This window comes from Cucurbita moschata, unplaced genomic scaffold, assembly GCF_002738365.1.
Source record: "Cucurbita moschata cultivar Rifu unplaced genomic scaffold, Cmos_1.0 Cmo_Scf00024, whole genome shotgun sequence".
NCBI lineage: Eukaryota > Viridiplantae > Streptophyta > Magnoliopsida > Cucurbitales > Cucurbitaceae > Cucurbita > Cucurbita moschata.
The window spans coordinates 2232189-2248370 of NW_019268540.1; the positions used below are offsets into that span (position 1 = coordinate 2232189).

At 34.9% G+C, this 16182-nt stretch overlaps 1 protein-coding gene and 1 long non-coding RNA gene across 3 annotated transcripts; one reads left to right on the plus strand and one right to left on the minus strand.

Annotated features, from left to right (window-relative positions):
• On the plus strand, positions 1–8572 carry LOC111461051 (E3 ubiquitin-protein ligase SP1). 2 transcript variants are annotated; one of them, XM_023104485.1, is made up of 11 exons: positions 1–434; positions 561–613; positions 4578–4699; positions 4759–4875; positions 5013–5150; positions 5242–5307; positions 6166–6278; positions 6394–6504; positions 6830–6873; positions 6952–7060; positions 7946–8572. In XM_023104485.1, the coding sequence occupies exons 1-11, from the start codon at positions 361–363 to the stop codon at positions 8046–8048; spliced, it is 1050 nt and encodes a 349-aa protein (XP_022960253.1). In that variant the 5' UTR covers positions 1–360; the 3' UTR covers positions 8049–8572. The 2 variants fall into 2 exon arrangements, with proteins under 2 accessions (XP_022960253.1, XP_022960254.1); XM_023104486.1 differs by having other exon boundaries at positions 2–434; positions 4780–4875.
• Positions 8573–15415: 6843 nt separating this feature from the next.
• LOC111461052 lies at positions 15416–15961 on the minus strand. Its single transcript, XR_002713522.1, has 3 exons — positions 15866–15961; positions 15516–15659; positions 15416–15439 (listed from the first exon to the last, which is right to left on the minus strand). It is a non-coding gene; the product is annotated as an uncharacterized LOC111461052 (long non-coding RNA).
• Between the last annotated feature and the right edge of the window lie 221 nt (positions 15962–16182).

Genomic DNA, 16182 nt, shown 5'->3' on the forward strand with positions numbered 1-16182 from the left:
GTCCGTCGGATAAAGCGCGATAGGATGTTTCTCTCGCCAGTGGCCGCACCTGAGAGCAACACGGTCGATTGAATTGTACTCAGTTCCCAACCCTTAATCACTTCCTTCACCCATACTTCATCCAATTTTCCTTACCAGATTTCAATCATTCTGCAATCCAATCGAGAATTCCACCTCCGAAGACCCCAAATTCCTCTGCAGTTCCTTCCCTCTTCCCGCGAGAAACACCGTTGCCGAATTTTGATGTTTCCTCGTTCAATTTCTGTGGCTCTGTTGCTTCAGCTCTGTCGTTTATACGTATTATGAAGAGTAGTACATGGTTCGAGATCTGAAATTGGAATCTACTACTACCTGTTGAGGATGCTTCCGTGGGGAGGTCTTAGTTGCTGTTTGAGTGCAGCTGCTCTCTATCTTCTTGGAAGGAGTAGTGGCCGGTAAGTTCTTGTTTCTTTAATTTTGGACTTTTCGTGTTTGCATATTGTGAGGAATTACTCATTTGCAAGTTATAGATATGCACCGAAGTTCGCATAGACTAATTTGTTGTTGTTATGGCGTCATAGGGATGCGGAGTTACTGAAATCTGTTACGAGGGTCGATCAGTTGAAGGAACTGGGTAAGCGATTCGCTGTTTTTGAAAGATACAATTATCATTTGGTTTGCTTTCAGTTTTCTAAAATTATTGTCAGAGAGAGGTCAATTTTTTTGTGCAGGATAGTGTAATTAGGTTCAGGGTCCGCCCTCGCGGTCATTATTTCAATTTGCCATCCTAATCTCTCATTTTAGGAAAGAGTGGCCGCCAGATTGTGGCGGCTTCTCTCCCCCCTCCGAACCTTTAGATGTAGGGTTAAACCATAATCTTTTGTTTCTCTCTCGACTCTCTTACAACCTACTGCATAATACTGCTGGCCACATAGTTTCAGCCTCCAATAATTTCTCGGAAGGCCATATTTTGTGGACAATGTTTAGTGTAATAAATTTTTGGAGGGTCTTAGGATTGGGAAACCCCAAGAAGTAGGGTGCCCCGTGTCACAATCATACATTTTCAACCGTACGGCGTCATGATCCTGACACGCTCATGACAAGCTTTAATGGGAACTCAAGCCTCATTCAAATTTTCGTCCGGCTTTGTGGTTTCGTCGGACCTTACGCGAGGTTCTCCTTTGCCAATTGAACATATCGCATGCATGTTCAATCGTCTGCGAGCTTAATCGACTTGCCTCTACACTAGGTCAAGTCATTCGGCTTGACTTTGCCTCTACTCTAGGACAAGGTCATTCATATGCGTCGTCGCATCTCATCTTATCATCTACAACACGACCTTCATATCGTGATGTCATTGGTCATCGTAACCTACACGGACATGTCTATCGAGAACTGACCCCATGTGTCTATCATATAATCAGTGCCTCTTGAACATCCATCCATCCATCTGAGTTTTATCAAGGCCACGATCCTCTCGTATCCATGGCAAGTCTCGTATCTATGGCAAGTCATTTGCGGACACTGTACCAAATAGCAGGTTCATATTCCAACCTTCGACACATGGGCGGGGTTGCAATGGCAGCACACCTGTGTCATCCGACACTGTCCTTGAAAAACTCATTTCAAAGGAGGTCGCCCGAAACACTTGTCCACACTGTGACATACGTATGTACCACAGGGTAGCTCGGTTAGGCTACAGGGCCTAGGGGTGGTGGAGGGTTGACCCATACCTCCCCTGTAGTACATTCTGAGGTATTTTTGGTTTGATAGGACTAGACATGATTTTGACAAATGGTCATATGATCTCGTGGTGCGTTTGTCCGGTATTCGATTGACACCAAATTTGGCAACCTTTCATCTTTCATATGGACGGACTTAACTCTAGAGCTACATGTCCAAACTCTTTTAGGAACCTTGACTATCTTTCATATGGACGGACTTAACTCTAGAGCTACATGTCCAAACTCTTTTAGGAACCTTGACTTTCAAGGTTAAGACCTGGGGCCTTTGTCAAGTCTATCTTTGACACTCATGTTAACATCATGCCTCTGTCTTGCTTATGCCTCGACTTCGCTTCAACGCACACTTTATATGGTGTGTAGGATGATGCATTGTCTTCCTCGGTCGCATCATGACACTTGTCTTGTCTCAGCCCTTGCATGGTCAGTTGGGCACCACTTCTGTGTCACCACCTCGTCATGTCTGCACGTGAGGATCACAACTTACTTTCTTCATGGCATGGTTGTGACACCCTACACTCTCTCAAATTTTCCTTTTCCAAGTCCATTTTTATGTCTGATATTAATTAACAACCCCCAACATCTATACTTGGGACCAGTCAGAGATTGTAAAGAACGGACACTAATCACCATGTGTTCATGTTCTGCATATTTCTTAACGATGACGGAGACCTTCTTGAGTTAAAAATATCAGGACTAGATAATGAGATTTGGATTTAATATTCTAAGTCCTCTTCATAACCAAATGTAGTAGAGTTAGATAGTTGTCCTGAGGGATTAGTTCAGATGCATGCATACGGGCTCAACTCTCATGGATATATAAAAATGAAGGACTAAAGTGATATTTGTGAAACTTCATGACCGAAGATATTCTTTTTGTTTTCTAGACAACTGCTAAATTAAATTGACGAGTGCCTCCTAGTGCTATTTTTGTTCATTTTGATTTCAATAACCTTTACTAAGAGTCATTTCTTTTGGATCATGGCTATGGAGGTGATGTTGCATGAACTGATACCTTCTTTTTTCGGTTTGTGGTTATTAGTAAGATAAACTCCTTGCATATTGTTCATAGGGGGCTTGCTCTTTGTTCTTGTAACCCTACCGGCATGTTTTGGTACAGAGGCTATTGAGGATAAGGAATGTCTTGTTCTTTTGCATTTCCTGATCTCCTTTTCTGTTTGGTTTAAATTGTTATTGGAGGCGAGTCATGAGTTAGCGACCACCATTTTTTGGGTGGTTTGCCTTTTTTTTTTTTTAAATCCCAAAGTGTGACTAATACAAATTAGAGGCCCTTTTTGTAGAGTCTAGTGTCTAAGGTTTTTGTTTTCTCTTGGAATAGATTGGGTTTTGATAACCAGAGTTTCAAATTCCATTTTGATATATTTTTCATTATATCAATGAATAGTGTTTTTTGTTTCAGTATTAACAAACGCTATAGAAATTTTATGTTGCTGTTTTTAAATCCCCATTGTGTTGCTGTTGTGTTAACCATGAGCAACCCCAAGAGGTGTCTGGGTGGGAAGGGTTTTAGGTGTTTGGTGATACTTACTATGGTCTTGGGTTCAAACCTCAACTCGAAAACTTAGTAACTTACGACCCTTATTGTCTCCTGGAGTTGGCCTTGGAGTGTGAAGCCTTTAATTTGGTTGTCTTTTGTATCATCATGAACTTTCAGGCCATAGGCCAATGTCAAGGTTGTTGTTCACTAGGAATCATTACTCACAGGCACATACTTTGTACTTCAATTGTTTAGGGAAACAGGCCATCCTTAAAAAAGCTAATGGAAAGGAAGCGAGGGAAACTTTTAAAAAGCAATTGTTAGGCTTGTTTTAACACATTTGCTACGTAAACCAGGGAAATGCTTTCTAGAACCGAGAACAATTTTCAAAATTAAATTCTTTGCTTAGCTTATTCCTCATTGGGTAAAATTCTGTTGGTCTTTAGGCTCTTGCTTGGTTTTAAATAGGAGTATTGTATTATTTTGGAGAAGGCCATGGTTGAATGGTTGAATGTGTTGTTTAAGATGCCTAAGAATAGGATGTCTGAGGATAAGATGTATGAGAATTAAATAACTGCGTTTGGTGTTCTAACTGTATCAAAATTTTATATAAATATATAATATTTTTGTTTGATTCTCACCATTTTATTTTACTACTTAATTTTAGATAATTTGTTATTTTTGTAAATCAAGTTATTAAATAATTTTGACTATTTTAATTTTAATTTAATTTTTAGTCGTTAATAAGTATATTAGGAATAATATGCCTTCAGTTTTAGGTTTTCGAATTTATTTAGCCATCCATCTTAATAATTATTCTCAAATAAATGATTTTAATGAAGTTATATAAAATTTTAATGGTAAATAATTCATACAATAATCAAATTGAACAACTAGCAATGCATCTTATATTTGAGTCAAAAAAACAAATAATTGACTATAAATAATCAATAAGTAATTAGTTTTATTTATTGAAACTAATTAACTAATTAATTAATAATTTTAGTAAATAAGTAATTATTCATTTAATAAACTCTTATTTGCAAAAATGAAATAAATAAAATACTATTTATTTATTTTAATTAAATAAATAGTTATATTAATTTTGGTAAACCAAGATTAATAATTACGTATATTCAAAATAAAATTACAAATAGAAATGAAAATAAATTAAGATGGTTAAAGAGAATATCCATGTTTCTCCATGAGCTTACGAATCCCGTCCTCAAGCATAACAAGATCTTTGGGAAAAGATTTTTTCCGGGCAAACAAGTCAATTATTGTTTTCACTTCTTGTTTATGTTCCTGAATTTTTTTCCTCAAGTTATTTATTTTAGAAACATTTCTCTATTTTTCAGCTCAATTGCTTGAGGCTGAATGTGTAGTACCTCTGGTTGTTGCAATTTCTGGGAGAGTAAGCTCTGATACACCAATAAATTGCGAGTTTAGTGGGCTGCGGGGAGTAATTGTGGAGGAAACGGTAATGGATGTTGTTTTCCTTGTGAGAGTTCATTCAACACGACATTGAACCTATGGCAGTTCTGTTTTTTTCCCCCTCAGGCAGAACAACACTTTCTGAAGCACAACGATGCAGGATCATGGATTCAGGATTCTGCACTGATGCTCTCCATGAGCAAAGAAGTTCCTTGGTATCTGGTGAGAAATATACTAATTCTATAATGCATAATTGTTTGGGTCAACCCATGTGTAGAGTTGTATTCATTCTTCACATTTGATGACTGGTGTTATCCCATAAAGTTGTCATTTTTTTTTTCTTTTTCCTTTTTTATCAGGATGATGGGACTGGTCGTGCATTTGTGGTGGGAGCTCGAAGTGCCACAAATTTTATATTACCAGTAGTGAGTGAGATATTTGAAGAGTCTGGCAGATCTCTTATGCGTGGAACCTTAGATTATCTCCAAGGTCTTAAGGTCTGTCTTGATCAGTAAATGTTACTTTTAGTACAACGTGCTTGCAGTGGTCTTATTCAACTAATTTTATATTTTTTTTTCCCTTTTCAAGATGCTTGGAGTTAAGCGAATAGAGCGTGTACTACCAACTGGCACTTCCTTGACTGTCGTTGGTGAGGTATGGAATTATCATTTTTCATTTGTGCAAACGGCATTCGAGATTATGTCCTTATTTACAAAGCAGAACTATGGGAAGCTGAGAAATTTAATGTATTATCTTGGTTCAATTACAAATCATATTATTAGTCTAATACCAGTTACCACCTTCACTTATGTTCTCAGTTCAAATTGAAAAGTCTTTATGTGGAAAATGACTGAATGTTATTCAAACAGCAACTTGCAGAGTAGAAACTAGAGAGAGAATTTTAAGTGGATGTTATTACATTCTGTTAAACTAGTGGAATGAGACTTTATGGTTTAAATTATGGTGAATGAGGGGGAGAGTATAAATGCTTGGTGTTTCTTCACCATAAGGCCATACCCAGATAGGAAGCAATTTAATATAGTAACAAAAAGTTTCTGTATCATTCTAAAACAATGTATTTAGTGACAAAATCACAAAAAGTTTCTTGTGGTCAAATTTTAGTGTTACCATACTCCCAACATTTATTAATTGTCTTTTATCTCTCTCTAAATTGTAAAAATTCGATCACTTAAAATAATAGGATCTATAGGATTTAAAATTATTATTGTATTGTACATAAAATCTGTTTTTGACTCTAGCTTATGTTACTCCATGCAGCAATCATCTTTAAGTCTCTTAATTAGGTAGGCTTACATGATACATGTAGCACTCGTTCTATATTTAAAACACATTTATGCTTCCGATTGCTCAGTCTTCAAATCTTTGATTGGCCAAAATGTAGTTGTAAAGGAACAAAATAATTAATTATGCATGTCTAGACACAAAATTAAAAGGTTATATTGTGAATTACTTATTATTATTCTTTTGTTTGATCCTTGAGATTATGAATAGGCTGCCAAAGATGACATTGGTACGATTAGAATACAACGACCACACAAAGGGCCATTTTATGTCTCCCCAAAAACAATCGATCAACTCATAAGCAATCTTGGGAAGTGGGCCAGGTTGATTATGTACCCTTATCTACATAGATTCTTTTAATCTCTTCATTTTCCCATAATGTAATGTTTGCAACGGGCATTCATTTCTGTGGCTTGTTATGACATGGATACTTACTAGGTGGTACAAGTATGCTTCCCTGGGTTTGAGCATATTTGGTTTGTATCTCGTCACAAAGCATGCTATTCTTTATCTCTTGGGGAGAAGGCGTCGCTGGAAATATCAGAAAAGGTACGCTGCCTTCAGTTTGTTTACCTGTTAAAGTTCTTTTCATTTCTTCGTTTTCAGATTTGATATTTGATGTTGACTGCTCAGCGTTGTGAATAAGCATATCTAGAAAGCATTTATGATATGTATCACTTTAAGAGACGACCAACTATAAAGATTGATGCTTATGAAATACTAGTCAACCTTGTGTAGACGACCAACTATAAAGATTGATGCTTATGAAATACTAGTCAACCTTGTGTATGACCACTAGTGTCTCTTTTTCCGCCTCATGTTTTTATTTATTTATTTCTCTATGAGCTAGCTGAGAAATATTCTGATCGTACAGGGTCCTAGCTGCAGCTGCCAAGAGATCAAACCAAGAAAATGAAGGTAGAATCCCAACTTTTTGATATGTTGCCTTCTGAATTATATATGCACATCGATGAAACTTAAAATACATTGCTTCAGGGGAAAATGGTACGACTAACAATGGCTCAGATGGTACGAAGAGAGACCGTTCAATGCCAGATCTTTGTGTAATATGTCTTGAGAGAGACTACAACGCCGTTTTTGTCCCGTAAGAGCTCTTTTTCTTCATTCTCCCAACACATACACACGCAAATGTTTCTCACATGCCTGAAACATCTCTATTTAGAGATGAGAGAAGCAGTGAAATTCTGTAATATTTTCACCAAGTCTAACATGAACGGTGAACAGTCCTAGAAACACTACTTCAATATTCTTAGAAGAGAGAATTTTAAAGAGATCTTAGATAAGTTTGGTTTTCTTGCCTTTGGTAGCTGCTAATAGTTGGACTTGGAAATGGAATCAGAATACGCCTGTTTTTGATGATTTAGTGTGGGAGTGGAAGTCTACTCTTAATGGCACTAGAAGTACACCTCGCTTTCTTTATTGGGTTTACTGTTGTAAGAAAACATGACTAGGCCCACTTGGTGTTACTTTCTCATGATTGGGACTAAACAGTCAACTTCTAGATTACCCTTACCACATTGCGAACCTTTTTTTTAAATACACTTTTTCAAGTATATTTAAAATTTAATCGAACAATTTCCTTTTAATTTTCTAATCGGGCATCTTTCTCTTGGCTTATGTTTCCTCGCTTGGCTCTTTTCCCCCCTCCTTTTGTTATTTATTATGTTGTTTTCTAAATTACAATCTTATAAGTGCTATATCCTTATATGGACAATGGAATCTTCCTCTTACGTAATTTTACATGTTAGAATCGTTTTTATTTGAATAATTCATATGCTTATTATAGAACTATTTGATTTTCTTTTCCTAATGGCGTATCACTATCTAGTTATTTGTACACTATATCAGGCTTGAAGGAACTCTTACGTCTTTTATGACCTTGTCCTGATTGAATCAAATTAATTGCAGTTCAGCATTCTATCATCTCAGTAATTAATCCAAAAAATCTGGTCTACTGGCTTGATTTCAGGTGCGGCCATATGTGCTGCTGTGTAGCGTGTTGTTCACATTTAACAAACTGTCCACTCTGTCGTCGACGAATTGAGCTAGTAGTAAAGACATACCGCCATTGATGGTTGGCAACGAGGACTCATTATCATAAACCTTCATGAGCACTTCTATATGTCACGAAGGCATATTTTACGTGATGCAAGAATCTCACCAGCCAATTATATGCTGCAACCTCCCCAGATAGAAGGTTACACCTTATGTCAGAAGGTAATTAAACATAGTTGCCCTCTACTAACTTCATTTGTCTGTGAAATTATACATGATCTTAATCAGCCGCCTATGTATATTATCATGTTATTCCCAGATGGACCAATTAGAAAAAGAAAGTTCAAATATATAAGTCATTAAACCTGGTCTCCAACTTCGATCTTGTTTCTTTTTTGGGTGTTTCTTTGCTTTGTTGCTGTCGCCCTCAGGTTAGGATTGTACACTATTGACTAATCCCAAACCCAAAAATGCATGCTGATTCATGTCATCAGCCTGAAAAAATAAACTCTGTTTTCATTGGTGTTGTCTTATCTGTAATCAGATCTATAGTGTTACTCTAGATTATCATTTATAAATGGTTGTTGGATTATTTAAAAGATGTTTTAGACAGAAGGGATGTCTTTTCCTAGTTTCCATTTTCTAATATCTTAGTTCCTTTTCGCTCCATACTTGTCACCTAGCACATAATGATGGCCATCCACTTCAGGGATCTCTGAAATATAAAAGTATTAAAATAATGAAGTTGAATCTTCAATGAAGTGGCAATATATTGTTTTTCTGTTCATTATTTATTATTGTTGACATGATTTTACAGAGTATGATGCGACATGAAATCATTAGAAATAATGTCAAAAGTGTATATTATTGCATAATGTTAGGTGCATTTCTTTTGGCTCCATTAGTTGGTAGATGGCATCTAAGGCCCATCTAATTAGATGAGATGGGCACAGGGCACAGGTAGATCACCAAGGATTTGCTTCTTTTTATCTCTTCTACTTTTCATTCTCTCTTTCTGGAACATGTTGGGGGACAAAGGGATTGAAGAGCTCGAACTCGCCTTTTACAAAAGGAGCAAGTTTCGGGTCTCTAGGGTTAATTTATCGTAGTTTCCGGTCTTTAGGGTTAGTTTATCGTAGTTTCGGGTCTTTAGGATTATTTTATCGTAGTTTTAGGTCTTTAGGGTTAGTTGATCGTAGTTTCAGGTCTTTAGGGTTAGTTTATCGTAGTTTCAGGTCTTTAGGTTAGTTTATCGTTGTTTCGGGTCTTTAGGGTTAATTTATCGAGTTTCGGGTCTTTAGGGTTAGCTGATCGTAGTTTCAGGTCTTTAGGGTTAGTTTATTGTAGTTTCAGGTCTTTAGGGTTAGTTTATCGTAGTTTCGGGTCTTTAGGTTAGTTTATCGTTGTTTCGGGTCTTTAGGGTTAATTTATCGAGTTTCGGGTTTTTAGGGTTAGCTGATCGTAGTTTCAGGTCTTTAGGGTTAGTTTATCGTAGTTTTGGGTTTTTAAGGTTAGTTTATCGTATTTTCGGGTCTTTAGAGTTAGTTTATTGTAGTTTCGGGTCTTTAGGGTTAGTTGATCATGATTTTGTTTTTAGTTTGCTTGGTTAAAATGAAGCTTATTTACTAATTTACTTTTTGGTTTTTTTTTTCCCTTTTTTTACAAAATAGAAAACAGAAATTAAAAAAACCATTATCAACTCAGAGGCTTGAGAATTTATTTGATATTACAACAGAGCTTTCAAGTACAAAGCTAAAATCATCTTTTGAATGAGATGAGATCAGAAAAGTTGCAATTTGTTGTATAGAGAAAAAAAAAAGTGCTTTATGACGTGATTTAACTTTTTCATGAAATTAACTTTCAAAATCATTAGAAAAGATCTTTCTTGAGCATATGTTAAAAGAACATTCCAAAATTATAGGGGTTTATTTTAACACTAAAACGAAAGCACATCGACTATGTAGTAGTCGTTCATCGTAGCTGAGTGGTAGAGTGTTCGGGTGTTTCTTCTTATAAGTTCGAATCTTTCCCTTGTTAAAAAAAAAAACGTGTCAACATCGTGAAGAGAAAGAAAGCATGAATATAGTAGAGAAAGAAGAAGAATCAGACATCGAGTATAAACTTCCCATTCAAGCAACTCGAACTAAAACCTTTCCGACTTTTCTTCCTTCATGTTCAACGGTGTTGATCAGTTCACATGACTCGTTTGAATAGGTTGTAGCATAAAGTAGTGAATAATAATCGGTTCCACTCACTTTGGATGGCTCTAAATATTTTATCTCTTTCATAGATGCTTTTTCTTCCCTCCAACACTCACTCACATAAAGTTTGTAAAAGCATATTTAGAGAGAGAAGAACAATGTGCACTTTTTTAGAAATCCATTCTTGGTGCATATTGTTCTTCCCAAGATTCCTAGTTAGGTTCTTGAGGGAATACATACAAACAAGTGTGTTTGCTTTGGTCCATGCTTCAATTTTTTCTTCAATATGACAAAATTCCCACTTGTATATATATATAAATATTCTCACTCGAGTTACAAGCTTACGCAACCAAGTTCGGCGCCTTGGAAAGTATTACGCAAACATGCCCGCTGCTGCTAAACAATTGGACAAGTCTCTGGCTGATTACTTAGCTAAAATGCCTCAAAATGTACTTGATGAGATATGACTAGTTGTCAACTTATCCCTACATGAATAGAGTTATATACTACTAAGCCGTTGTTGTTGCCTTTACTTGCATGCTATATAACACCATTTTTAATCTCTCACTAAATCTTGCTTTCAAACTCTCTTTCGAAAATCTCTCTGCCCCGTTTTCTAAAATTTTCATTCGGGGTCAGAGGCTCGAGCATATGTTGCCTGACCATATGTGTGTATATATATATCATGAAGATTTGCCCCAGTATATGCGTTATCTCGACTAATTTCATTAGACAATTGTTCGACTCTACTACACATAGTTGCAAGAAACACGTAAGATATAAAATTTTAGGTAGGCATTGATCATGAACTCAACTGTTTAAGATAATATTTTTTTTAAAAAAATGAATTTTATCGTTTTTTGGGTCCCACATTTTTCTTGTTTTTTTTTTTTTTAAGTTGTAATTATGTATGTGTTCGAGCGTTATCCATTTACTCTCGAAAAGGATGGACAACACGACGATGTGTTCCTACTCTGAATTGAGAGTTTCTCCAATCTTCATATACGCATATTTTTATTAATGATTAGTAGTTAAAAGAAAATAATTGAGCACTTTAAAATATTTCCACAAAAAGAAACACGTAACTATCATAAAGTTATGCCCTTTTTATCACAACAAGAGATGTACAAACTTCTAGAGATCTCAATTCAATGGCCGAATGTGACATTTTGAACCTATAAATGATAATAAGATAAGATGGGTATTAAAAAAATAGTTACCATTAAGAATATGCTAAAACACCCTCAAATAATAATAATAATAATAATAATAATAATAATAATAATAAAACCGAACAAAAAAACGTCAAATTAAATTTAATTAAAATCGGTTTTTGAGATATTTTAAAATATTTTATAACTTAAATGCTTTGTGATCTTTAAAGTTGGCTTTTTAGAGTGGGAGAAAGCCTAGTGGGAATAGGGCTAAGAAGGAGCAAAAAGTAATGTTTTTTTTTTTTTTGAAATTAGGAATTTCCGTTTGAATAATATTTTGTGATGTCCCACGTTGGTTCGGGAGGAGAACAAAACACTTTTTATAAGGGTGTGGAACCTTCCTCTAGCAGACACATTTTAAAGTCTTGAGGGGAAGCTCGAAAGGGAAAACCCAGATAAGACAATATCTGCTAATAGTGGATCTGGGGCGTTACAAATGGTATCAAAGCGAGACACCGGACTATATGCCAGCGAGGAGGGAAAGTCCAAAGAGGACAATATTTGCTAGCGGTGGATCAAGGGCGTTACAAATGGTATTAGAGCCAGACACCGGACTATGTGCCAGTGAGGAGGCTCTTCTCCAAAGTGGGTAGACACAAGACGGTGTATCCTAAAGGGGTTGGATTGTGATGTCGCACATTGGTTCGGGAGGAGAACAAAACACTCTTATAAAGGTGTGAAGAATAAAACAGCCGTATAAGGGTGTAGAAACTTTCTCCTAGCAGTCGTTTTAAAGCCTTGAGGGGAAGCCCAAAGAGGACAATATCCACCGACCGTGGATTTGGGTCGTTACAAATATTGTAAAATAAAATGAGAAATTATTATTTTATTTTATTTTATTTTATTTTTAGTGGATGTGAGTTATGCTATGGGCATGCCCATGCCATCACCATCCAAATAAGCATTTTTTTTTTCTTTTTAATTAATTAATTATTTATTTATTAAAAATAAATTTGAATTCAAAGGGGCAATAAGAATCATGGCTTTTTGTGTCTGAAGAGTTCCATTTAAATTTTTCCAGACACGAGGGGTCAGCTTGGCTCCTAAGTGTCAATACTCTTAGCCACAAATTTTTAATTATTATTATTATTATTATTATAAAAAACGTCACGAATAATAATAATGTTTTTAAATAGTTCTTCTCGAAAACGATTTGAAAAACTTTCGTGTTTTCTAGAATCTATAAATCTAGCGTTTCTGTTCGATTTTGCCTTTACTTATAATAAAAATAATAGAATAAAACTATTAAAAAATATAGATTTTTTCGTCGTGTAAATAATAAATAATATGTATCGATTATATATAATTTTTATAGACTATAATAAGCGTTTAAATTCAAAATAATTTAAATATGTGTATATTATTTATATTTTATCTATTTTAAAAAATATATAATGTCATTATAATTTGTAATAATTTTTATTGGTTAGATTCGATAGCGTCACAACTCAAGTTAAATTTTTTCGAAAATTCGAAAATTTGGTTCGATTTGTGGGTTGACAATTCTTTTAGTCAGATTAACTTGACCGACCCGAAACTAAAGTTGTAATTCAACCTAACTCTATTTTTAAAAAAATTAAGCATATTTAACGTTTGTAGCTGATGTTAGTGATACATTCTGACTTGTAAATGTTTAATATTTGAATTTTATGAGATTTTAGTATAAAAAAATTTAATGTTTAAAGAACCCGAAAATAAATAGTTGAATTGAGTTGAGTTGTGAACTATATTTGAATTGCTCGGGTCACCAATCCGACCAACTCAAAATTTTAAATTTGTTTAAAAGATTTTAACAATTATGCTCGTGTTGATTGGGGATTACTCATGGGTAACAAAAGGGAAAAGTGAAAATATAATAATAATAATGATTGGATCAATAATTGAGTTTTTATTGGTTTTTTTTTTTATAAATTTTAAAAAGCTTTTGATTTTTTTAAAAATCTATGCATATTATAATAAACGAACCCGACGTCTCGAATTTAAAACAAAAGCTTTTATCGATGATATGTCGAGGTACAAAATTTGAAATTCTGATCTTTAGTTTAAACCGGTTTAGATAAATTTTAGTTTTTTAATGTGTGAGATCCCACCTTGGTGGCTGAGGGGAACAAAATATTACTGACAAGGGTGTGAAAACCTTTCTCTAACAGACGTAAAATCCTGAGCGGAAGCCCAAAATAGAAAGTCGAGATAGTACGGTATCTGTTAGTAGTGAGTTTGAGCGGTTACAAATGGTACAATATTCCACTCTAATATTTTTTTTAAAATAATGCAATAAAATACATATTCTTTTTTTTTTCAAAGGTTAAAAATTTCGATAATGATAGATGTGACACATCTATATAATATAAAGTATAAACCAAGCTTTTGGGACACAAATTGCATTAAATCATATGAAAGTTTATTTATTAAATAATAATAATAATAATAAAGAAATAAAATAGAATATGATTCAAAGGTATTAATTCCAAACTAGAAAAGATAGTTCGACACATAATGTTGAATGGATAAAGTTATTCTCGTTTACTTTTACCCTCCGAATCATTGCATCAAAAATTATAGCGTATAATTCTTTACTGTCTTTTCTATAGTTATTTTTTAACCTTTCCCGTTAATTTTTTATAGAAACCGTTAATACTTTATTTCAAAAAATACAATTTTAATGTTTAAAACGGTTTAAAAAATTAAAACAAAATAAATAAATTAACTATGAAATATATCTAAACATAATTAAAAAAAAAAATCTAAATGTAACTAAAAAATAAAAATAAAACGCCATAAAAATAATTTAATTTTACCACTTTAACGTTAATCATTAACTATACATTATACAACTCATCAAACAATTAATGTGTTCAATTCTTTGCAGAATTAAAACATTATATATATATATAAAATTTATTAATTAAAATTTATTTAAAGTTGATTCCATTTAAAATTAACCAGAAATCATCTAAGAAAAAAATAAATAAAACTTAATTATTTATTTAATCTTATTTTTATCGCTAATTTAAATTTATTGTAATTAAAATTGTAACGCCCGCTCATCGTCAACGCGATTAACAGGGGTTACCATCATCAACGACAATATATTCTAATACCCAATCATAATCTCAAAATGATAAAAAAAAAACATTCAGTAAAACATTTAAAACAATGCTATTTAAATTTAAACCAACCGAAGTAAATTCTTGACAGCGAAAACATAAATATACAAAACAGACACCGACATGGATTCCCAGTAGTCTTCAGTCCGCTGGTCTCGCCCTCGGTTGGCCTGCATCATCTAAATCTGGAAAGAAAAGTTATAATAATTTTGATGAGTAATTAGATTACTCAGTAAGTAGCTAGCTTATCACTCAAGAGTTCATAACTAATCTTTCCAGGTGTTTTTAGGTTTTATTCATCATTGACTCCTAGTTCTCTTACTAGGGTCATCTGTTCGTTAATGAGGTATCTCAGCTACCTCCAGCTAGGTTACTGACTCTCTCTCGATATGCTTATCTAGAATTTTCGGACTCGTATGTAAGACTCGCTCTCGGTCAAATACGGCCCGTCTACTAATTGCTCTGGCGGCCTGTTTATCTCATATACCAACGGTCAGGAGTACTCATGCTCCCTGACTTAGCACACAGCGCGTTGGCCAGGAACTCCGCGGGAATTAGTAGACTATCATACTCAGTAAATAAGCCATAGCTCAACCACCAATAAGCATATCTAGAGTCATAACCTTTCCATTAACATGCATAACATACTCACAGTTACTGCATGCTTTCATACATGTATCATGATCAATACGTAGACATTCTGACAATCGTTTATATCATGCTTACATCACAGGCAAACAGTTACAATATACAATAAACACGAACTATCATCGAAGCTCATCATAACTTATTAAGCTCTTAATCAGGTAAACAACATACTCACATGTTGTAAAACAAGTTAAGAACTAGTTCAAAGGTCGATACGCTACTTACCTGGTTTCGAATCCCTTTCTCTCTTAATTGTACATTTAATAGGGTATTTCGACACAATTCCTTCCAAGTAGACCTATATTTCACCATTTTCAAGGTAAGTATAGGTCAATCTAGGTAGAACAGGTCAAAACAAATCGAACGGGACAAACCGGGAACCGAACGGACGCTTCACGCGCCCTCACGCGCCCTCACGCGCCTCGGTGTGTCTGTCCCACGCGCCAGTCGCACGCCCAGTCGCGTCCCTCACGCGCCTGCGTGTAGTGCACGCGCTTCTTCTTCTTCCTTGCGTTTTTCTGAAATTTCCCATCTTTTCTGTTAATACCTACTATATCCCGAAGCAAAAATTTCATCTCTACAGCTCGAATTTCGTTCTGATTTCTTCTACAACTTTATAGATCTTCTAACTACGGTTCTAACCAGCCTTATTTCATAACTTATTATGCAGTATAACTCAAGATATCGAGATTTAAAGGTTCGGTGATGTGGGTTTTTTCGTTACCTTCGAATTATCGTCCGCTTCAGCTCGTGGCTGTATCCCCTTCCTCAGACGATTCCTCAGCAACAACCCCTCTTCCTTTACCCTCGATTGATGTCCAATTTTAAGCAACCAAAACTCGAATTCTCAGAAAGTTTCCTCCTCTGTTTTCTGGGTTTTTCACGAATCACCAATCTTCGTTTTTTTTTTTCTTCCTTTTTAAAGCTTAATCCATCCCACGCTTCCACCTCCTCTAATCATCCTCTCTTTTCTTTCTTTTCCCTTCAACCACCTGTCCATTCTTCCTTTCTCCATGGCAGCAGCTTCAAGCTGCTGCTGTT

Excerpts from the sequence above, each read along its gene's own strand:
- LOC111461051 (XM_023104485.1), top strand. The coding sequence starts at position 361 with ATGCTTCCGTGGGGAGGTCTTAGTTGCTGTTTGAGTGCAGCTGCTCTC. Across the intron at positions 435-560 it reads CTTGGAAGGAGTAGTGGCCG|GGATGCGGAGTTACTGAAAT; the intron begins GTAAGTTCTTGT and ends ATGGCGTCATAG. Across the intron at positions 6,505-6,829 it reads CGCTGGAAATATCAGAAAAG|GGTCCTAGCTGCAGCTGCCA; the intron begins GTACGCTGCCTT and ends CTGATCGTACAG.